This window comes from Theropithecus gelada, chromosome 4, assembly GCF_003255815.1.
Source record: "Theropithecus gelada isolate Dixy chromosome 4, Tgel_1.0, whole genome shotgun sequence".
Taxonomy (NCBI): domain Eukaryota; kingdom Metazoa; phylum Chordata; class Mammalia; order Primates; family Cercopithecidae; genus Theropithecus; species Theropithecus gelada.
In genome coordinates this window covers 117,405,953-117,430,090 of record NC_037671.1, presented here as the reverse complement: position 1 = coordinate 117,430,090, position 24,138 = coordinate 117,405,953, and the positions used below count along the sequence as shown (strand labels likewise).

Sequence of the window (24,138 nt, the reverse complement as noted above, 5' to 3'; positions counted from 1 at the left end):
GAAGCCTTACAGAGAACCCAATATGTAAACCCAGGCAAAGCAGAGCTCGTCTGGCTTGGGTAGGGCAGGAGGTCTTGGAGCCCTACCCATCCAGCACCTCCCCAACAGACCCTCTGTGTACGTTGACATTTCCTTTTACTGGAGCTCCTTACATCCCTCTTTTCTGGGTCCAGGATTAGCCATGGGATTGGAGAGGGTTGAGCAGCCCTGGCTGTAGAGGAAAGAAGACTCCAGAAGCTGGAGAAGAATTCAGGATCTGACAGGAAGTTCAAGGTGACCTCTGGGAGCCTTCTGAGAAGACAAAGGGCACACAACCTGAGCAGTGTCTCTCTGCCTCTCACCAAATTGACAGTGGGCCCGAACTTTGCTCATTTAATGAGATAGAATTAGTAAAGTCTCCAGTGTACTTTTCATTCCTTCACAAACTTTTACTGAATAAAACGATTGATACTCAATAACGGTTAGCCCCTTCCTTCTTCTCTTCCTCCCTCTCTCCACCACCATTAGACCTCATTTCTTTGGATTAAAGGACTGATTTCCACTAAAATGCAAGTATTTCTTGGAAGCACATTGAGCTTGATAACTTATTTATTTATTCTTCAGTGAGCATTAATTTATGAAATCATTTCCACCAGACACCTAGTTGAGAGCCATGTTTGATGGATGGGAATCAGAGACGCCACAGAGAGCCCCAAGTGACTGAGGGATGAAAGGCCCTGAAGAGACTGGGGAAAGGCGGTAATGACAAGGGTCATGCTAACACAATCACACCCAGGACAGCGTCAGATTGGAAGAGGGAGCAGTGCAGACCTGAGGGTGGCTGAAGAGGGTTGCCTCAAGGAGGGTTCCCACTGTGGCCAAAGAGATCCTTGTAACCAACTGAAAACAACTGGACAGGACTACTACCTGCAGTCCACTCACAGTGGGCATTTCTTACACTCAAACTATGCCATAATATGTTATAAATTGTAAGTTCCAGAATACATGTGCAGGACATGCACTTTTGTTACGTAGGTAAATGTGTGCCATGGTGGTTTGCTGCACCCATCAACCCATCACCTAGGTATTAAGCCCAACATGCATTAGCTATTTATCTTAATGCTCTCCCTCCCCAACCCCACTGACACTCCCCAGTATGTGTTGTTCCCCTGCCTATGTCCATGTGTTCTCATTGTTCAGCTCCCACTTATAAGTGAGAACATGGAGTATTTGGTTTTCTGTTCCTATGTTAGTTTGTTAGTTTGCTGTTAGGATAGTGGCTTCCAGCTTTATCCATGTCCCTGCAAAGGACATGATCTTGTTCCTTTTTTATGGCTGTATAGTGTTCCATGGCGTATATATACCGTATTTTCTTTATCCAGTCTATCATTGATGGGCATTTGGGCTGATTCTATGTATTTGCTATTATGAATAATGCTGCAGTGAACATTTGCATGCATATATGTTTATAGTAGAATGATTTATCTTCCTTTGAGTATATACCCAGTAATGGGATTGCTGGGTCAAATGGTATTTCTGGTTCTAGATCTTTGAGGAATCGCCACACTGTCTTCCACAATGGTTGAACTAATTTACATTCCCAACAACAGTGTAAAAGTATTTCTATTTCTCCACAGCCTCACCAGCAACTGTTGTTTTTTGACTTTTTAATAATCGCCATTCTGACTGGTGTGAGATGGTATATCATTGTGGTTTTGATTTCTATGCCATAAATATTGAACTGGTTTTCCACTTTGCATTTTTCCCTTTCCATAACCACAGAGTCAACATCTTATCTGTCTTAGCAGGTTATGCTCATTTATTATCTTCTGTCTGTAGTTTACAGGTTTTTCTGAATGATTTTAAGAACTTCAGGTTCCAGTAGAGAGAATGAATGAATGACTTCTCTTAACTGGACTTCTATCACAAAATCATGGCTAACTTCATGCATTCCAAAAAGTGATCAAGATGTCATTCCAGGCAAACCTTTTTTTTTTTTTTTTTTTTTTTTTTGCGATGGAGATTCACTGTGTTGCCCAGGCTGGAGTGCAGTGGTGTGATCTTGGCTCACTGCAACCTCCGCCTACCAGGTTCAAGCGATTCTCCTGCCTCAGCTTCCTGAGTAGCTGGGATTACAGGTGCGTGCCACCACACCTGACCAATTTTTTTGGTATTTTTAGTAGAGACGGGGTTTCACCATGTTGACCAGGCTGGTCTCGAACTCCTGGCCTGAGAATATCTGCCCACCTCAGCCTCCCAAAGTGCTGGGATTACAGGCGTGAACCACCATGCCCGGCCTCCAGGCAAACATTTAAGACAAGGTTTTTTGTTTTTGGCTGTAAGAAAGAGACGCCAATCTGTCCCACCCCTAAGGAGCAGAGGAGCCTGAAAATCCAAGAGGCCAGTTGCTTCCTCTTGCTGTCTTACATTTTTATATTTCATTTTTCTTTCTAAGGTGCAGTGAGAGCCCAGATCTATTTATTTTGTCTGTTTCTTCCCATGTTGCTCATACTCACAAATTTCTATTTAAATTTGCCTCCTGGCTTCTTTAAGAGATAAACAGTTGCTGCAGTAAGGTTAGGGTAAGGAAATGACCTTACTTAACAGCTGGTAGGTCACCAACTGGTGATTGCTGGTTATGGTGCCTTGCTGTGCAGTCCATGAACTAACTTATTTAGTGAGAGATTTTTCTGCCGATTTGCCATAGCCTTGAGGGAGAAAAATTGAAATCTCCCACAGAGGCAGGAATTATGTTGCAAAAAATAAGGCATTTTTAATATTTATAGACATTTTAACATGTTAAAATGTTGCATTAATGTTTGAGTCAAAAGATAAGATTCCATTTTGAAGTTATAGGGATTTGCAATCAGTATTTCTAAGGTCTTAGATTTTGCCATTAAGTTTTCCTTTGCATTGATTTTATTTCAGTTTCTCCATCTGTACATGATTCATGGTGTATGTGCTTGAGGTGGGTGGAACTTGCCCTTGCTGAACAATTTTCAGTGTAAGAAGGCAAGTGGGCAGCACTTAGTTCTCGCCCAGTACCCCTTAAGATGATAATAAGGACATTTTAAGGGGTCAGATACACAACAGTGAGGAGAAAAACAAGGTTGAAACCCTTAAATCTGGGAGAAGGCATACAATGTTGGTAACTGATAAAGTTGGGCCGCCGGGAAGCCACAGTCTAGAGTGCATTTGGAGGAGAAAATGCAGCTGAATAAGACTCCAGGCTTATTTGGAAATGCCTGGGATGATGGATAAAGCAAGAGACTGACAGCAGAAGGATGGACTGGAGATATCTATATGGAAGAGGAGCCCTTTATTTCATCCCTACCCTACCTAGGAAAGCCCAGCACCCAGCAGCTGTCTACTGGGTGAAAAACTGATTCATTCTCAAGGTATTAGAATGTCTCCAGAGAAAAGACCTCCCAACCTGGCCATTAAATAATCACCAGCAGGGTGGTGCAGCCCACTGTTTGATAAACTCTGCCAATGTCAGCACAGTTCTCCATCAGTTTTTCCTGACTCATCATTAAATACGAATGGACAAGAAAACATCCATAGCTATTTGAAGAAGGACTGCACCTTAAAAGACGGGAGCTAAAATAAGCAAATGGAAACAATAATCCTAAGGGAGACAAATTTCAGGAAAAAGAATAAAGCTTCAAGAGGGAGCTTTACTTAGTTTCCTCAGAGGCATTAGAGAAAATGTTACATCCATAGATAGAGCAGGATGTTATAAGAAGGAAATCAGCATGCATCAAGAAAGAATGTTTAGACATTAGAATATGATTGTCATGATCAAAAATTCAGAGGAAGGACATAGAAGATCAAAAAATCTCTTAGAAGAAAAGCAAAAAGACAGAGTAAGAAAAGATGAAAGAGTAACAATTATAAAAGATCATTCAAGCTTCAAAAACCAATTAGAAAACTAGAATTAAAGAATGCAGAAAACGAAGGAGAGAAAAATTATTTAAACACATACACACACCAAAAAAAACCAATATCTTAAGCCCCAGATTAAAAGGGCCTGCTAAGTGTTCAGCACAATACTAGGTCTACCATAGTGAGATTTCAGAAAATAGGATTAGAGAGAGAAATATTAAAGAGAACACAATCTTCTCTGATGTTAAAACACACACACACACACACACATCACCTGCAAGTTATTGAGAACATTATTAGCAACAAATTCCTTGTAAGCTAGAAACAGCAAAGCAAAAAGTTACTTGAGGAATTACTGCAGAAAAACAAGAGAGTAAAACAAGCAATAGTCAGACATAGAATCCAGTTAAATAGGATTCTTAACCTCTGAGGGACACAACTGAGAGGCAGAGCAGTGTAGAACAAGAGATAGTTGCTTTCATTATAACCTTTTTTTTTTTTGACATGTACATATTACTTTGACAAACATTTTTTAATTTTTTTCAATAGCACATATACATCAAATAAGATTTTAAGACCAAAAAAGAAAAAGGGGAAAATCCTTAATTCTGCCATCTCAGACGCATTTAAATTTTTTTTAAATTTACTTTATTCCCATCTAGCTTTAAAATATAGGTTTAAAAAAAATGGGGTTGTAGTCATATTATGTATTAATTTTATCCTGACTTTCTCAGATAAGCATTTTTCCTGTATATTCTTTGTAAACATTTTAAATGACTGCAATTATTTCCAATGACATGTACTACAATTACCCTAATCTCTATGACTGAATTGGTTGTATTTTTGATCTTTTAGATAGAAGTGTGATAAATAGTTTGTTATAGAAATAGAAGCCACCAGTGTGTCTATTAGCCAGTTTGATTCCATCGGGAGGTGTTATTTTTATCTGGTTAGGCACCACGTGTTTTCCAGACTCTATGAAACCATCGTAGTTGTGGGCTCCATATCTCTGAAAAGCATCAAAACCCCTTGAACCTCCAAGACTGTGGTTTCTTGTTTTAGTGACACTGTGTTAACCAGAAGAAGTGCAGGGCTATTTCTGGGGGAGAGGCACTGCAGCTTCCACCGGGTCCTACCCACAGGCATCTCAAATGCTTGTAAACTTTGCTGTAGTTCATTGAAAAGAGCCTACCAAAAACCTAATGAAAACTGAGCTGGATACTAGATTGGTCTTCATCTTATAATGGAACATTTCAGCATAAAACTGACTATTTTGGCCAGGTGCAGTGGCTCACACCTGTAGTCCCAGCACTTTGGGAGGCTGAGGCGGGCAGATCACGAGGTCAGGAGTTCAAGACCAGCCTGACCAACATGTTGAAAACCTGTCTCTACTAAAAATACAAAAATTAGCTGGGCATGGTGGCACGTGCCTGTAATCCCAACTACTTAGGAGGCTGAGGCAGGAGAATCGCTTAACCTGGGAGGTGCAGGTTGCAGTGAGCCGAGATTGCGCCACTGCACTGCAGCCTGGGAGACAGAGCAAGACTCTGTCTCAACCAAAAAATAAAAATAAAAAATAAAAACTGTGACTATTTCTTTGTCTTTAGTTCAATGCAGTAGAAATTGGAAACTCACACTCTTGGAATCCAAATGAATGATTTCAAAAAAATGTTTGGTCTCTTGTGTCCATAAGTGTTTCAGTTTCAGAATTTAAGAGCTTCATTGGACTAGTGCCCCCAGTGAGTAAGGATATTCGCTAAAATAAATGTAGATATGCCGCCATAAAAATGAATGAGATCCTGTCATTTGCAACGACATGGAGGTCATGTCGGATGGAACTGGAGGTCATTATGTTAAATGAAATAAGTTAGGTACAGAAAGACAAATTTTGCATGTTCTCATTTATTTGTGGGAGCTAAAAATTAAGATAATTGAACTCATGGAGATAGACAGTAGAAGACTGGTTACCAGAGACTGGAAAGGGTAATGCGGTTGGTGGTGGGGGAGAAGTGGGGAGGGTTAAGGGGTACAAAAACATAGTTGGACAGAATTAGTAAGACCTAGTATTTGCTAGCACAACAGTGTGACTATAGTCAAAATAATTTGTCTGTTTTAAAATAATTAAAAGTATATAATTGGATTGTTTGTAACACAAAGAATAAATGTTTGAGGAGATAGATACCCCCGCAAAGGATGTATACTGACAATTCCAAAGACATTTCTATTTTTGGGGGAGGCCAAGGAGGGTGGATCCCCTGAGGTCAGGGGTTGGAGACCAGCCTGGCTAACATGGCAAAACGCTGTCTCTACTAAAAATACAAACATTAGCTGGGTGTGGGTGGCACACGCCTGTAGTTCCAGCTACTTAGGAGGCTGAGGCAGGAGAATTGCTTGAACCTGGGAGGCAGAGGTTACAGCAAGCTGAGATCGTGCCTCTGCACTCTGGCCTGGGTGACAGAGTGAGACTTCGTCTCAAAAAACAAACAAGCAAAAAGGCATTTCCATGTTTATTTTCCCAATAATTTTAAAGCCAATTTGTTTATTAAGGATTTACTTAACTCATATGAAAAAAAAAATGAAATAATTAAAGTAAATGTAGCATGATGTCCCACTTACCCAGAAATTCTTTATCTGCCATCCTGCCATCAGACACATAGCCATAAACTCAGAAGTGGTGTAAAGGACCACAAAGCCACTACGGTAGATGCCACAGATATTAAACATCCAACATTGCAAGCTGTACTTACAACAGGGAGAGCAACATGCTTCTCTGGCTGATGCTGGTGCTTCCTGGATGGCTGTATTGAGAAGAATTCTGAAGGACACTTCCCATCTCAACTACAGTGTGTCATCAGTGATTCACGCTAGACATGAGCATGGAACGGGAGAATGATGGTCATCTGCCGTCTGCCACTTTCAAATCCGTTAAGCCTCACTAAAAAGTCTTGTTTGACTCCTCTGGTTCTGGCTCAAAATTTTTACAAGGTTGAAAAAGGCTTACAAGGAAGAGTGTGTGAGGCAATAAAAGTTAGCTTAGACTACGTCCATTCCATTTAGCCCATTAAACTTGTACTCTGATTACCATGGGCCACATATGGGTCAAGGATTTGGGTACTACCTCAGTGGTGAATGACACTCAGCCATTTTTCTCCGTCCCACTTCTAACACAGCCAGCATAAGAAACCATCCTTTTCCATAATATCCATATTTTTAGCGTGTGAAGACTGGCTCCAAAATCAATTTTAAATCCGCATTGGAAAAGAGCTTTGTATGTCATCGTATTACATTGTGTCATGTGCAGAGTAATATGAGCTATAAGAAGTCCAGAGTTCCACGGTGGTGTGTTTTGCATAATACCGTTTGTGTTTCCATCAAATTGTGTTGTTGTTTTGATTTAACATAGATAGCATATTACATGTTTCCATATTTTTCTTCCCCTCTGTTTCCACTGTGAGTTAGCCAGAGTCACTATTTTAAAAAAAACTATCAGAATCACCAAGAATGGTGTTTTTGAATATAAGATTAAGGAAAAAGGAATTGAAATGCTGAAGGTATAATAAAGATGGCATAATCTTAACAGGTGAGTGGCAGGTAAAATAACGGATATAAATGATTTCTAATCTTAGTAAAGTGTCTATGAGGCAAGTATTATTGTCCTCATTTTACAGATGAAGAAGTTGAGCTTTTGAAAAGTGAACGTTTGCCAAAGACTCCACAACTCAAAAGAGGTACAGCCAAGGTTTGAACTGAGGTTTGTCTGATACCAGCCTTTGTGGTTTTCTCTCTCTGCCGTTCATGAAATGTGAAAAGTTTAAATGATAAATGCAGAGTAAAAGCCTTGTATTAACTCATAAGTTTTGGAATCTGAGAAATTAGCACTTTTTCTAGATCTTGAGATTATAAAACTATTCTTAAAAGTTGGTTATTGTCAGGCGCAGTGCTCATGCCTGTAATCCCAGCACTTTGGGAGGTTAAGGCAGGTGGATCACCTGAGATCAGGAGTTCAAGTTTGTCTCTACTAAAAATACAAAAAATTAGCTGGGCATGGTGGCGGCTGCCTGTAATCCCAGGTACTCAGGAGGCTGAGGCAGAAAAATCGCTTGAACCCAGGAGGCAGAGGTTGCAGTGAGCCAAAATCGCGCCATTGCACTCCAACCTGGGCAACAAGAGTGAAAACTCTGTCTCAAACAAACAAACAAACAAACAAAAACGGTTGGTACCAGGTACATTCATCTGCAGTTTCATCGACTGAGATTATGTAGCTCAAGAAACTGAGGCTCAGAGATGGCATGATTTAGCTGAGGACACCCAGCTAATTAATCATGGAGCTGAGACCAGCACCCAAATCTCCTTTTCAAGGAACTTTGCGTATGGCCTCTTAAGGATTCTGCTATTGAAAGCAGCCAGAAATCCTGTCTTTGAAAGTCATGGGCCATATGAACAAAACGGATCCACGTTTCAAGCATGGAGCTGTGTAAAAACACCAGTAAGTCTTTTTTCAGTTCAGTGGCTTTCAGAGAAGGTGCTGTCTTATATAAGGATAAGTAAAATATGAATCGTCTCTAAGTTCACCTTTTGTGATAAAATTAACTCCACCTGGGATTTTCTTCCTTCCACCTTTTCTAAAATTAAAACTAGAAATCCAAGAAAGGAAGCAGTTGTCTGGTTCTTGAGCTACAGAGAAATAAATGAGCAGTTTTATGTCTCGGGCAGAAGCAGACGAGAGGCCTGTGGGCCTGGCAGTGCAGAGTGAGGAGAAGGAGTCAGGGCTGTGAAAATTCGCTGACAGGGAGAGAGTAGGAGGTGTCCAGGCCTCCAGCTCAGTGTCTGATCTCTAGAGCGAGCCCTCATGTGGGTGAAGCAAGTGTTGATGCACAGAGGAGCCCCTGCAAGGTGGGTGGGAAGGTTATTTCAGGATGCCAGGAGCACTCGGGCCAGCTTGGAGCTCCTTTCATGGGCACCATGAGGAAGTCTGTCCACTTCTAAAAGAATCCTGGCCACTGGCAGGGAATGTTGGGAGCAGATCTAGCCTGAGGACTAGAACTAGGTTAGAGTGCCAGGTCCCAGCTGATGGATGAGGTCCCAGACAGACCCCACTCCTGGAGACATTTGGGTTCCAGCCAACAGTGAAGAAGAGCGTATGCGATGTGGCACCTGAGCCCTGTCCCAGGGACCCTATCTGCCAGATGTGGCTGGCAGTGAATGGCCAGCATGGAAGGAAGCCCATGGTCACATCTGTCCCCTTTTCCTGGACCCAAGTGAGCACTAGCCCAGCTGGACTGGAGTATGTTAACTCTCCCCGCCAGAACCCTGAGCCTGCTATTGAGACTAGGTGAGGAGGGAGGTGGCAAGGGAGAGGAAGAGCAAAGGCATGGAATGAATGACCTAATACATAGACAGCTCATGAAGAGTGACCATCCTCTCAGAGTCGCCAGAGGTTCTTTCAAATGCACATTCCTGGCCCTGCATTTCGAATGCCCTGGGAGTCTGGCCAGGGAACTCACAGTGTGTATCAGGTGCCCTGATTTTTATCCCTGTTCCATTGTCAATAAGAGTCCTCCAAGGAGAGCAAGGACGTGCAGACTGGGGCAACTCTGGAGGCTGCACTCAGAGAGGAGAGGTGGAAGGAAGAGCTGCTGGCTGGGAAGCTACTGTCATCATCCTGTGGGGGTGAAGAGGGGCTGTGGGAGTGAGGGTGAGAGAGGCCTCAGGAAGGACTCCCTGGAACTGGAGGCAATGACTGGGGTTTGCTCTGAGACCAGCCAGCCCTTTGGACTCAGAAGATGAGGGTCACCCATCACCATCCATCTGGTGGAAACATTACAGGAGCAAGTGGATAAAAGATGATTTTGCTGTAAGATCAGAATGGAAGAAGACGAACCAAAAAAAAAATCTAGAGGGAGGAAAGCATATGATTTTTAAAATAGTACAGTTTAGAATACATTGCAACACAAATGGATTAATTTTTGTACAGTGTTGGCAATGAAAAAGATTCTCATAGTTATCTGGAATGCTTACTCAGAGAGACGATCTCATTTCCCTAATAATGCAAAATCTTGAGTAGCGTGGGGTCTTACGTTAAGACCCAAAGGGCTAGGCTTGGCAGGGAAGGGCACTACAGGGGTGCCCATGGTGTGTGCCAAGACTCAGGAACCAGAGGAGCAAGTCACAGATCAAGTACTGGCAAGCAAGCTGGCTTGGCCAAAGTCATCAGTGCGGTGACAATCTTAGAGAAAAGTTTGAAATCCATATTAAATATTTTTTTCTTTTTTTTTTTAAAAAACAATCTTACCCTAGAAGCACTACATGGAAGGAAAAAATAAAGTTGCATAATCATTTAGAAAATGTATGTGCTGAGAGAACTTTGGTATTAAAAGGTGATTATAAAACAATGCAGGATAGTAAATCTTGGACCAAAGATAAATCATGAACACCAGGGCAACCAAATGGTCCCAGAAGACTGAAAGGCATCCGTCAGAACAGCCCAGTGGAAGTGCAGCTCATTGGTCTCATTTCGTTTCCCAGGAGGCTCAAATGTTGCTCACTAAAGGTCTTGGTTCTGCTAAGAGTGGACTGAGTAGGAGGTGCCAGGAGCAGTTTCCTGCAAGTCCCTGGTCCTCAAGCTGCCAAACAGCAGCATCCCTACTTACTGTGGTTGTGGCCAAGCAGTTGGCAGCTCGATGCCTGGGGCTTCTCAGCTCATTTCTGCTTCCTCTGGATCTTCCGCTCCAGTCATCTTTATTTATATCCTCCTATAGCATCGCCATAGATGGGTTGTGATGAACGCCATTCATCAACCTAATGGGCTCAAATGGAACTCTTTGAAATCCCCCAGCATGTGCCTTGGTCTAAGAAAAGAATTGTTAGCTGCAGTTTTAAAACTAGGAATTTATGTCTTCCCATAAATTGACCTTGTGAGGTTATTTGTGGATTCCAATAGGGAAGTGGCCTTCTTAGGTCCCGGTGCCTCCTCCGCCTTCCCCTCACCAACCAGCTGATGCCCTCTGTCTACTCCTGCGAGCCTGGGGTTGCTGAGGACAAAACCCTGGCAGGCTCCGCAAATGGAAGAGGTGTCTGCTTCCTTTCTTGCTCTGGAGCTGTGTGTCTTGTCTCTCTCCTTCTGCCATTTATTCACTCACTCATTCAGTATCTATTGCACTCCTGCTTTGTCCAGGCAGGGTGCTGAGCACTGGAGATGCAGTGAACAGTCTGTGTTGAGGGACCTACACCTAAACAAATAAGCGCACAAGTACTAGCTCAAGGGCAGCTCTGGAGAAGCAGCAGGTGCCATGAGAGCCTCTGTAGGAGGCTCTGGCAGTCTCTGGTGCCCTGCTCCTCCTGTTACTGCAGGACTCTGGGGGCTGACTGCATATGTGACAGTTCTTTGGATGTCCCCCATCGCTTTACTCTGTCCTTCTTTGTGAAATCTCAACCTCAGCAGATGAACTCTGCTCTGGTCAGAATCACCCTAGGCTCTGCTTCTCACCCAGCTCCTGGCCCCCTCCCTGTTGCCACTGCTGCAGAGAGAGGCCACCAGGGTTACTGGGTCCCTCGGACTAAAGGCTCAGGCTCCAGGGGGAGGCCAACTACCAGAGGACACCCTCAAATGTGAGGAGGGCAGGGGGCTCAGAGCATCCTCAAGGCAATGCTCAGGCACCCGCCCACACAAGCTTTGGTTTGTTTTACAGTGTGTAAATCTCTGTATAGTTTTCTCACGATAAATGTAAGAGGCATTCATTGTAATAAAAGCTAACACTTCAAAAAAGGAATAAAGGAAAAATTGATGGTATTCTCATCTTCCTTTATGCCAACCACCAGAAATAACTGCTTTCAATTGTGTGCTGTGTCTCCTTCCAGATCCTTTTGTGTTTATGTAAACATGTTGATTTTTATATTGTCCTACATGTTCGTATTATCCTGTAGTCTACTTTTATTCACTTGAAAATTTATCCAGGACTTTTCAGGATAGCACACACAGATCCTCCTCATTCTTTTCAGGTGTCTGGTATTTCAGTGTGTGAATGTACCATAATTTCTCTTAAAACCAATCCCCCATCCATGAACACGTAAGTTCTGCCATACTTTGTTGTAATTAATAAATTCATAGCAGCTATGAATATATGTATATGTATATATACACATACACATACATCTTTCAGTGTCAAACTCTTCTTAGAAAGGTATTTCAGGTCTAGTGTCTCGCATTTTAATGAGTTTTCATACACAATGAGATGCTCTTAATCACCTTCACCACGTGGCTGGACAGACTGATGCGCTCCCCCATTCGCTTCTCATCTGTTCCTCTCTGGAACCTGCACCTCCACTTCTCATGGTAAACTCAAGTGCTTGAGTACTCTCAATTGTGTTTTTTGCAGATTCTGTTTATTTCCATTGAATTTGTTATTGTAATTGTGTAATTTACTTAATTGGTATGTAAACTGAAGAAGTATGAGGGGATTATTGTTTTTAAGAAAAAGTGTAAATTATATTTCTCTCATTCCCAACTTGAACTAAAAAACTGTTACTAGCTAAACACCCACACCTACACACCTACACCTACACCGGTATATCAGATACAGTAGCTTCTACCGACTCATAAATTTCATCAACCATGTTTGGGAATTGTGTCCACTCTTAATCTGCTTTGCCAATATTGTCTCTGGAAAAACATCCTACAGCTGTTTGGTTTATTTGTAGAATGAGTTATCTTTTCTCCTTAGAAATACCTGAGAACCAAGCATGCCTTATTTAGAATGTCTGATGTAATCTACCTTGATAAAAGTTGGTTTTGAGCCCTTCTCCTTACCCCCACCAAGCCATTTCAAGCTCTTGTAATGCCCTCAGAAAGACCATGTCCAACTTCATATAAGAGAAATGGAAAACCTGGAAATCACAACTGTTGCTTTTGAAAGTGAGAAGGTGTTTGCATATAAACGACCTGCTACTTTTTAAGTTAATATAACGTTAGAAGTGATTTTACAGCCCCTCGAAAATTTACAATCCCTTATGAGACTGTTGTAGGTACTTAATTGTTGGATGCATGGATACACAGAGAAACACTAAATTCATGCAACAAACATTTATTAATTGCCAACTGTATACCTACAAATTGGCTAGCAACTGCTGGGGCCACCACAAAGCACAGTGGGTACAAATGCTCTCCCAAGGCCTGTGACCAAGCTTAAGACTTGGAGCCACCAGGAAATGCAGAGATGCAGTTTACTCAACAAAGCATACACTCTCTAAAATGGCCCAGCCCTGTGTGTGCCTGGCCAGTGGAGCAGGATGCTGGGAGGCAAAAAAGAAGTTTTCTCCTGAAATCTATGAATTCTCTTCATCTTCTCAAGGTGTGCCCGTGTAATTCAATCACGAATTTTACTTAAACTGTGCGGCATTTGATAGAGCCTTGCAGAGACTACAAGACATCTGACTGCTGTGTTTTCTCTTCTAGGATATCAATGAGTGTATTCTTGAAAACTATCCCGAGTGTTCCAACCCCAGGTTATTTTACATCATTCCGTACTTTTGTGGACAGCATCCCAGATGCAGGTAAGGGCTACAGCAGGCTCGTGGCATGCACGTGGGCACAAGGGAAAGAACCCCACCAGCCTGGCACTTGGTGGGAATCTTTGGTATCCCTAGTCTCTCAACCTTCTGGAATTCAGTTCCTGTTTACTGTTAATCTTTCAAGATAATGTGTGAGACTCCAAATGTCCTATAAATAATGAAATTTAAAAATCAACATCTGCAGAGGCCTCAGAAGACCACCATATAAAGCTTTGTAACTGGAACCAAACCCTTGTTTATACCTAAAACATACTTGTCACTACTCAACCCATGTTGTTTGTCTTTCTCTTTGGATAAAATGACAAAATGTCACATAAAATGTGATCGTGAAGACCAGGAACAAACACCCAGCCTGCTCCTCTACAGTGACTGACTTAACCAACAACTGCCCTCGTGGCATGTGTCATTGGGTCTGAGACACTGGAAGCCCACACCCACAATCCCATGGTGGATACACTTAGTAGGCAGAGGAGAAAGTGTTTTATAGTGATCACCTGTCAACCTTACTTGAAGGCAAGACCTTCTTTAGAAAGTGACTTACTCAGATAGTCAGGACCCCCAGGGTGTGATCTGCCCAGGTCCTGCATCAGCACCCCTGCATACTTGTTAAGAACCCCCACCCAATCATAGTCTCATGTGTAGCTGCCTCCCCAGATGCTTCTGGTGTAGCTGTAGTTGAAATCTACTGTGCTAGACAAATGTGGTAGCCTGGAGAAGAAATGGCAGCAACAGTGAAGCATTATCTTTGCTTGGTAGAAAATCAATGTGCTACCAGAAGTGACATTATTCCCCAAAGGAAACATTAACTAGAAGGTCCTTGTGTTTCTGAAAAGGCCAGATAAGAACTGCTACTTCTACATTGGCAACGCATTCGTTGTACTTTTTTGCTTATGCTATGATTTCTGCTTTGTTATTAGGCATATTGTTGTTATTCCTGTCTTGTTTCATTTGCCATAACAAAAGAGCTTGCTTATGGTCCAAATTACAGAACCAGGAGTGTTAGTTTTTGACTTCACCATAAGCCCCCTGAGTCCAGGTGGCCTCTCCCCTGCCCCGACCCTTGCCTCAATAACAAATACCTCCTGGTTAACATTTAGTACTTCAGGTATTGGGAAGATCTGGGGCTGGATGACTCACTTGCTGATCACAGTGAATATCTTTATAACAGGCAACATGATTTGAACTCCCTAAAGTATTTTTTAAATCGTGTAGTATTTTTCAGATTTTTCAATTTTCTAATCTTGGAGAGGTGACTCATAACACCATACCTTGACACACACACAATGATTTTTATAACTCTTTTATCATATCACCTTGCACAGTCTTTACAACAATGCTTTGAACTAGGTTAGGGTTATTATTATCATTTTTCAAAAGAGAACCCTGGCTTGCCCAATTCCCCCAAATGATAAATGACAGCCAGGCCTGGAGCCCCACTCCTGGGCTTTTCTCACTCGCCTGTCAGTTCAGAGAGCTGGTCTACAAATCAGATCAGGCTGTTTTCCTTCTGCAATCTAAACAAACAAAATAAAACAAAACAAAAATCCAAAGATTTATCTTTAACTCTTCCAAAGAATAAGATGATTAACAGACATGACCTGACACCTCTTTTGAATTCTACATAAATACTATGTCAGTCAGTTTTGTATTTCAAAACTTCTAAATTCATTTAATTGGTTCACTTTGGTCCTCCTATAAAAGCCGTTGCACTCACCCCTTGATTAGTAATTGTTAGGATCTGACTGCCTGTGCCTGCTTTCATTAGTCCACACTACTTAAGCAGGGCCTCTGAATTCAAGGCCCTGGGCTTGGCGTGAAGCACGGATGAAAGTGACAGAGAAGGAACGGTGAGCAGGGCAGGACACCAGCTGGAAGGACTGAGAATGCTCTGGATGGGGCTACATCTGGGCTGGTCCTTGAGGGAAACAGGAGTTGGACTTATGCAAGTGAAGGTGGGAGGTAGAGGGAGTAAACTTTCAGCATCTTGTTGCTGAATTTCAAATATGAATCTCTGATTTTCAATAAATTTTTATATCCATAAAGGGAGCCTGGTGAATGGGCCCTTGAGAGAGCAAAGCTGAACGTGAATGAAAACTTCCTGCTCGTGGGGATTCTTGAAGAGTTGGAAGATGTGCTGCTGTTACTGGAAAGATTTTTACCTCATTACTTCAAGGGCGTGCTCAGTATCTACAAAGACCCAGGTACCTTCATTTGTAAGCAAGCTCTTCTCCATGACAGGTCTGTGTCCAGGGATACTCACCTTGAAAAGGCCTCAAGAAATAAAGGGGTAAAACGATCTCTTCTGATGACAAAGGGCAGTTAGTTCTCTGGGCTTGCAAAGGAAAGTTAGAACCAGGAGATGCAGATGCCAAAATCTTGAGCTTCATGTTCAGACATAAAATCACCATGTTCCAAAGGCTTAATGGCTCCATTTCTCCCTGTGGAAACTGAAATTGGCAACATTCTCCATCAGCCTTGTCTTGAGCATGTTGCTGGAAACGGAAATTGGCAGCATTTTCTATCAGCCTTGTCTTGAGCATGTTGTTGGGGTGGGTACAAATGAATCCGTGTGTGCACACCTGGACTCCATTGATGGAAACATGCATGAGTACGAAAGAGCCATCCTTGTGATGAATTCTCTCTGGCCAACTTCCATTTGCTAAAAGCACTCCAGTGTATCAAATCCTGACAGTGGGATAGATAGAGCAGCAAATTGAAAATACAGTTATGATTTTATCCTAACAAACCAAGTGGTCCCCAAATAGCAGCAAGAAATAGAATGTGGCAAAGGCTGTGACAACAAGCCTTGAATACACATTCAGTGATCTGTTAATTGTTCTGTTTTGTTGTCCTGAGATGGAAGAAGACATTCTGCCCTGTAGAGATAAGCAGCAGATAGGCCCAGTGGGGTGGCTCATGCCTGTAATCCCAGCACTTTGGGAGGCTGAGATAGGTGATCACCTGACGTCAGGAATTCGAGACCAGCCTGGCCAACATGGAGAAACCCTGTCTCTACTAAAAATATAACAATTAGCCAGGTGTGGTGGCGGGTGCCTGTAATTCCAGCTACTCAGGAGGCTGAGGCAGGAGAATCACTTGAACCTGGGAGGTGGAGTTTGCAGTGAGCCAAGATCGTGCCATTGAGCTCCAGCCTGGGCGACAAGAGCTAAACTTTGTCAAAAAAAAGAAAGAAGAAAGAGAGAGAGAGGGAGGGAGGGAGGGAGGGAGGAAGGAAAGAAGGAAGGAAGGAAAGAAGGAGAGAGAAGGAAGGAGAGAGAAGGAAAGAAAGAGAGAAAGAAAAGAGAGAAAGAAAAGAGAGAGAGAGAAAGAAAGAGAAAGAGAGAGAAAGAAAGGGAGGGACGGAGGGAGGGAGGGAGGGAGGGAGGGAGGGAAGGAAGGAAGGAAGGAAGGAAGGAAGGAAGGAAGGAAGGAAGGAAGGAAGGAAGGAAGGAAGGAAGGAAGGAAACAAGCAGGTGAAAAGCTCCCCAAATGCAGTATGCTGCCTCATATTCCACAGGGTTCCCGAACCCCACCTGCATCACTGGCAGGTCCCAAGGCCCAGGGAAACTGGTGTTTGCCCAGAGAGCCCTGGATCCTGTTGCACAAGGTCAAGGTGGCCCTACCACCATCAGGGACTTGCTGAAGGAAGGTGAATAGTTGGTGGAGGCTGCCTTAGCCTCCCAGCTCTCATTAGAGTTCAAATCCCATTTACCTGTATGTAGGAACATGACCAAAAGCTCCAGGTGTGCCCTGCAGATGTGTCTACTTAGCAGGAGATGTGGGTTGAATAGCTAGAAGCATAATAAACCATAAATAGTGGGATTATGAAAGTAGGATTTCCTATGCCTTTTTAACAACAAGCCATTTAAAGAGTTTATATAATTTTAATGTAAAGAGTTTGATGTGACTGATTTTTCTTTCTAGAAGACAACATAAACTCCGTTCTTTGTGCAAGGAGAGGTCTTATCCTAAATTAGACTCCTTTGAAGAAGAAAGGTTTATGTTAATCATTTTCTTCTTTCAGCTTTATCGTGTTCTATGGGGTGTATGTATGTGTGGTGTGTGGTGTGTGTGTGTCTAATACACAGCCTGAGATACAGGGCTAACTAATCCTGGTGACACATAAGATGAACGCTCTCCATAAAAGATATTATGGCTTCCAACTTTGTTAGTGTCTGCTCAGTCATTTGCTCTGAGAGAGGTCAGCTGCTATGGATGAAGAGAGGTTCACATAGTGAGGAACTGAGACCTCAGACCAAGAGCCACGTGTGTGAGCCATCTTGGGAGCAGACACAATGGCCCCAGTCAAGCCTTCAGATAACTGCAGCCCCAACCAACATGTTAATGGCTGCCTCATGAGAGATCTCAAGCCAGGACCACCCAACTAAGCTGCCCCTGAATTTCTGACCCTAAGAGCCAGTGTGTGAAATAAAGGTATGTGTTTTTATTTTTTTTTATTATTGTTGTTTATTTTAATGGGCACTATCTTGTCCCAGCATTTGGGAGGAGGAGCCAACATGAGAGTCCTCTTCCAGTTACATCACCATCCATTCTGAGGTCTGGAACACACACCATTCACAGGATGCAAAACCCAGCACAGGGGTTGTGGACCTGAGAACCTAGATAAGGATATTTTTATATTCATGCTTTTGAATACAGATAAACCACCTATAAAAAGCTTAGCCCAGAGGACCCACGTAGTGGCTTTTGTCGGTGTATATCATATTGACTTCCTATTTTCTCCATTTAAATATGTGTCTTCTCAGAAATTGTGGGCCTTCGTTCCATGATCTGAAAGTTCATTAATTCAAGGAGAAAAGATTTCTGAAAACCAAGTTTCTATTAACTCTTTTACCTTCAGCCATGATCTTTCCACCTATAAATTAAGATTATTTTTCCCTCAGAGTTTGGCACAGTAAATATCTCAAAGAGAAGAAAGGACATCTGGTATTCCTGTGTAGTGGGATGAAAGGTTTCCATAAGCCAGGCCACTTGGCCAGTCCATGCGGTCCAGCTGGACTAGCGGTTAAAACAGTGAAACGCTCCTATACGGCCTTCAGGGTGCACCTGCCAGCCTGGCTGCCCGTCCTTGTTACTCCCACCTTTCCCAGCAGCGACATAACGAAAGGACTAATTCATGGCACAGGAGGGATCTTCAGGACCCCGGGCCAGTGTCACACTCAGCAACTGTTGTTGGTTCAGTTCTTGAGTGGAACTGGTTGTCAAATACTTTAAATATCACCCCACTGTAACTCTCTCAGCTGCCACACATTACATGCCCAATAAAATGAACCTTTGAGTTGTTGCTTCAGTAACTTCTACTGTGTTTTGTGTTCTCTTGGGCATCTTCTTGTGATATGTTTCCACGGTAACACTGAAGACCAAGCTAGTCCACAGTTCCTCTATCCCAACAAGTTTCCATGTCCCCTGAGGCAGAGGACAAGAGATCAACACACAACTCCGGCCAGCTTCTCAATATATTTTAGCCTCAGGGAAGACTTAGCACCCATACTGTTTTCTCATCACCTCAACTGAGTTGGTGTCAAATAGGTTAAAGAAAGAACAGCTGCAAGTTTCTAGTTACTTCACCATCTCATCTCTGTATTTTTAATCTAAATTCATGTCTTAGGGCATGCTAAAATCATTACTCTTGCCCTTTATTGAAGAATTTGATAACCGAGTAGATTAGAGAACAGAGAGAAGAAAAACTAAAATCTAAGATACTGATTTAAGGGATCTAGTGACCCTTAAGTCATTGTAGATTAACTAACCATCTGAAGAGCTGAATTAAGATGCAAAAACACCACTGGCCATTTTTCTTTGGTGTCTGTCCTGTTATCGAAAAAAAAAAAAAATAGGAGTTTACTGATTTTTAGTAATTCCTCTCTAGCAATACTAAAACTATGTATACCAGTCTCATTACAGAAGAAAAAACACTAATAGCTAATGATTATTTGGAGAGCTAGTAAAAATCGTAATGTCTGTTAGTCATATGGGTTGTCACTTATTTTAGATTGAAATGATATTCATTGATTCTTTCAAATCAATACTACTTGTCCCAATACTCACCATTTAGACAGGTTAATAACCTTTCTCAATAACAGCTTAACTGTCTTTTCTCCTGTTCATTTCTTATATAAATATATGCTGACATCAAGTAAATTTGTCTCCTACCAAAAATATTTGAGAAACTTAGCCTTTAGCACTTTTTTAAAGTGATTTTATATTAATATTTGCATTTTATAGAGACAGAATAGAGTATCTCAGAAGCTTAGGATAGTAAGTACTTGAGATGAAATAAAAATTAGAGTTTTAGCAAGATAGATAACCAAGAGAATATAATATGCTTGGTATTTCTTCCAGCCGGTGCACAGCTGCTGATATTGGGACAAGTACCGTGGAGTGGGCATTCAGAAAACACTGCTCAAATCCTGACCATGAGTTTGAATTAGGGAGCACCAAGGCCCCAGCAGACTTTACTGGCTAGGAGCAACCTCAATGGTTGAACATAAACATAATTATTATATATGATCACATATGTATTCTTATACATAATTATTTTTTATTGACTAATCTCTATTATGTTTGTTCATTACTTATCACCTTTTAAAAATGAAAAACTGAGGCCAGACATAGTGGCTTGCACCTGTAATCCTACCATTCTGGGAGGCCAAGGTAGACAGATCACTTGAGGCTAGGAGTTTGAGACTAGCCTGGGCAACATAGCAAAAGCTCGTCTCTACTAAAAATACAAAAAAAAAAAAAAAAAAAGGCCAGGTGTGGTGGCTCACACCTGTAATCCCAGCACTTTGGGAGGCCAAGGTGGGTGGATCACAAGGTCAGGAGTTCAAGACCAGCCTGGCCAACATAGTGAAACCCCATCTCTACTAAAAATACAAAAAATCAGCCAGGCATGGTGGCAGGTGCGGAGATCGCACCACTGCACTCCAGCCTAGGTGACAGTGTGAGACTCCATCTATAAAAACACACACACACAAACCAGGCATGGTGGCGTGTGTCTGTGGTCCCAGCTACTGGGCAGGCTGAAGTGGGAGGATCACCTGAGCCTTGGGGAGGTCGAGGCTGCAGTGAGCTATGATGATCGTACCCATTGCACTCTAGCCTGGGTGACAGGGCAAGACCTTGTTTCAAAAATAAAATAAAATAAAAATAAAAATGAGAAACTGAAACAAGCCCAGAGAAATTGAGAGAATGATCCATAGTCATCCACAAAAATGTGTTAGTAAGGGGCAAGACTCACATATTTCTGAGCAATGAATATTAATGTATTTCTGAATACTTTTTCTCCTCAACTCTTAAAGACATGCTGTGAGCCATCAATATTTTTCTAGTCATAATTTTTAGGAGCTAAAATCTCAGTGTTGGTAAGGGCCAAAATAAATAAGCACATGAAAGACAAGAAACATGTGAATATGTGTAATAGGAACAGTCATATGAGCATCCCTCTATAAACCTTTGACTTGGCAAATAACCAAGCTGTTCTGGTTCAATAGCGCCACCTAGCATCCAGACATAGAACTCTATGACCTAATATTAACCCATTACCTTCTCCCTTCCTAGTGACTTGAAAACTCATGTGTCCAATCCTTTTACCTTGTGTTTTAAATACTTTCCATGACTAGCACTACATTCGTATTCATTTTCAACACATTTCCATTACAAATGTAAACACTGGAGCCACAGTAGGGAATTTACTAGACTTTTGTGGGCTGCCTTGGGAATATGGTCGCCAACTATTACAAAGGAAAAATATGTAACAAATTCCAAATGAGTGACTTAAATCCTAACTTTGAGGATTTAAGTTCACTTATAAGCTGAGTGCTTTGTTTGAAATATTTATACTTAAATAGTTTTATAAACAATCACAGAGTACACATTTAAATATTATGCTTTTTTTTTTTTTTTTTTTTACTATGCATGAATGATAAATTAGACCTCCCATTAGAAGGATAGTAGTGGGCTCACTGATTTCATTGATGTTGCAGTTTTCAATTTTGAGGATATTTGCTAGAAAATGATAACAAATATGTAGAAGAAAACTTTTAAATCGTATGCTACAGAAATAATTCAAATTTTTATCCATCGATAAAAATATCAGCCTGAGTTCAATACTAAATAAAAGCTTGGCCTATTTATAATAAAGAACAGTTATTCTTTAAGGAAAGGACATTGAGTTGGGAGTTAGGAGGAACTTCTAGTTCTTTTTCTGCCGTGATTCTGCCTATATGACCCCGAGCAAATACAGTTTTCAAGTGGATGGTCTTTAAGATCTTATTATTCTAATACCAGTGTATCATGTAGAATGTTTTAAGGCTGCTTGTTCTGTCTTTTGTTACTTAGCACAATTATGGGGTGCTTTTACCCCCTCAAAAATATTCCTAGGCAGTCCCCGTTGCCTTAGTAATCCTCAAGTTTAGTTGTGGGGATGGTCTCCACCTCTTGGTGTCCTCTAGGACAGGAAGAAATCCTGTTTGGAGAGTTTCTCCTTCAGAATGTGTTCTTTCCTGGAGCTGCTGATGCTCAAGTGATCAAAACAGGGGTCCCCTCGTAAACTCTCTGGTCACGATTTCCATCCCTCTCTCTTCATACCACATACACACACACACACACACACACACACACACCCCTCTGTGGAGAAGACAGTATGTCATAATGCACTCAAATGCTCTACCACTGAGCTATCCCCCCGACCCCATTTTTTTTTTGTTTTTGTTTGTTTGTTTGTTTGTTTTGTTTTTTTGACACAGAGTTTCACTTTTGTCGTCCAGGCTGGAGTGCAGTGGCACGATCTCGGCTCACTGCAACCTCTGCCTCCTGGGTTCAGGCCATTCTCCTGCCTCAGCCTCCCAAGTAGCTGGGATTACAGGTGCCCACCACCATGCTCAGCTAATTTTTGTATTTCTGGTAGAGACAGAGTTTCACCATGTTGACCAGGCTAGTCTCGAACTCCTGATCTCAGGTGAGCCACCTGCCTTGGCCTCCCAAAGTGCTGGGATTACTGGCATGATCCACCGTGCCTGGCCCAGTATGTCATAATGATTAGAGCACAGGCTCTGCGATAGACCACCCGCATGCTTGACCCCCTCCTCCACTTATTAACTGCATAACCAGAGGCAAGGTGTAGCCCCTTAAGCCTCAGTTTCCCCATCTGGATAAGATGCATAAATAATCTTATCTACTTCAGAGGTTCTTGTGAGTCTTGCCTGATCAATCCATGTAAAGCCCTTAGCCCAGCCTTACTATATGATGAGTGTTCAGTAATTAGCCTGCCCACCAAGCCCATCACAGGAGAGACAGCGTTGTCCCTGAGAGAAACTGGACTTGAGGCTCTCTTTGTAACTTCTAAATGAAAGAAAGAGGAAAAAATTGGAAGGAATGAATGAAGGAAATGATTATCCTTGACCTGTTTCACCAGTTACAGCTGATATATTACAAGGAAATCTCGTGCCTTTAAGAAATAATATTTCTGTATTACTGACTTGGGCAGAGAGGAACAATTATATTCTAGTCAATAGCCTGTTGCAGAAACAATCGCAGGGAATAAGTTAAGTGGAAATATTACTACAGTGACATGTTAAGGGGCTGAAAGACACACATAATCCAAGTTAATGAGGTTTTTTTAAAAAAAGTCATCTGTTTTTGTGCCTGAACTCTTACCAGAAATATCAGGAAGCTAAGACTTTTCACTAAATGAAACCCACTATTGAGACGTTATTGGGGCCAATTACCCTTAACTTATGCTGAATATTGAATTTTACTGACTGTTATAGGCCATGTTATTTAATAGATATAGAATGATAATAGAGTTTTTTAAGTAAGATTCCTAATATTCAGCTCTTGAAAAACTGTTTTGCATGTGCAGAATTACGTACCTCCGAACACTAAATTAATGAATTAATAACCTTTGTCCAGCAGGTGGCGATGTCTCTCCATTTTCTCAAGAAAGTGCACTATGTTCCCTAATAATTGACTTTGCTCTGCAAACCGGAGTTTACATAATACTTGAACACAGATGTACAATTATGTCCAATCTGAAGCCTAAAAATGAGATTTTTGGATAGGTAAAGGACTCCAAGTCCAATTGATTGCAGTAGTTCAAACTGCACTTTATGAAAGTCAGTGGCAACTAGGGGAAGAGGGTGGAGTTTGCAATGAAATAAGTTTATGTGAGTTAAAAATATATACATGTATATCTAAATTATATATAAATTATATGTAATATATAATGTACATATTGTACATCATATATATAATATATGCATTATATTGTAGACATTATATATTATAATATACTATATATTACATAGATACACCACTAACTCTGGCTTTAATTTTAAAAACTATCATTTTAGGCCGGGCGCGGTGGCTCACGCCTGTAATCCCAGCACTTTGGGAGGCCGAGGCGGGCGGATCACGAGGTCAGGAGATCGAGACCATCCTAGCTAACACGGTGAAACCCTGTCTCTACTAAAAATGCAAAAAATTAGCCAGGCGAGGCGGCGGGCGCCTGTAGTCCCAGCTACTTGGGAGGCTGAGGCAGGAGAATGGCGTGAACCCGGGAGGCGGAGCTTGCAGTGAGCCGAGATCGTGCCACTGCACTCCAGCCTGGGTGACTAAGCGAGACTCTGTCTCCAAAAAAAAAAAAAAAAAAAAAAAAAAAAAAAAAAAAAAAAACTAAAATTTAAG

The 24,138-nt window shown here is 41.8% G+C and overlaps 1 protein-coding gene across 1 annotated transcript in view; it reads left to right on the top strand.

Moving 5' to 3' along the window:
- Positions 1-24,138, top strand: part of UST (uronyl 2-sulfotransferase) — a 316,689-nt gene that overhangs the window by 244,740 nt on the left and 47,811 nt on the right. The window contains exons 6-7 of the mRNA XM_025384091.1: positions 13,316-13,413; positions 15,475-15,632. Coding sequence (XP_025239876.1) covers positions 13,316-13,413; positions 15,475-15,632 — 256 coding nt within the window. The remainder of the gene's footprint in view (positions 1-13,315; positions 13,414-15,474; positions 15,633-24,138) is intronic.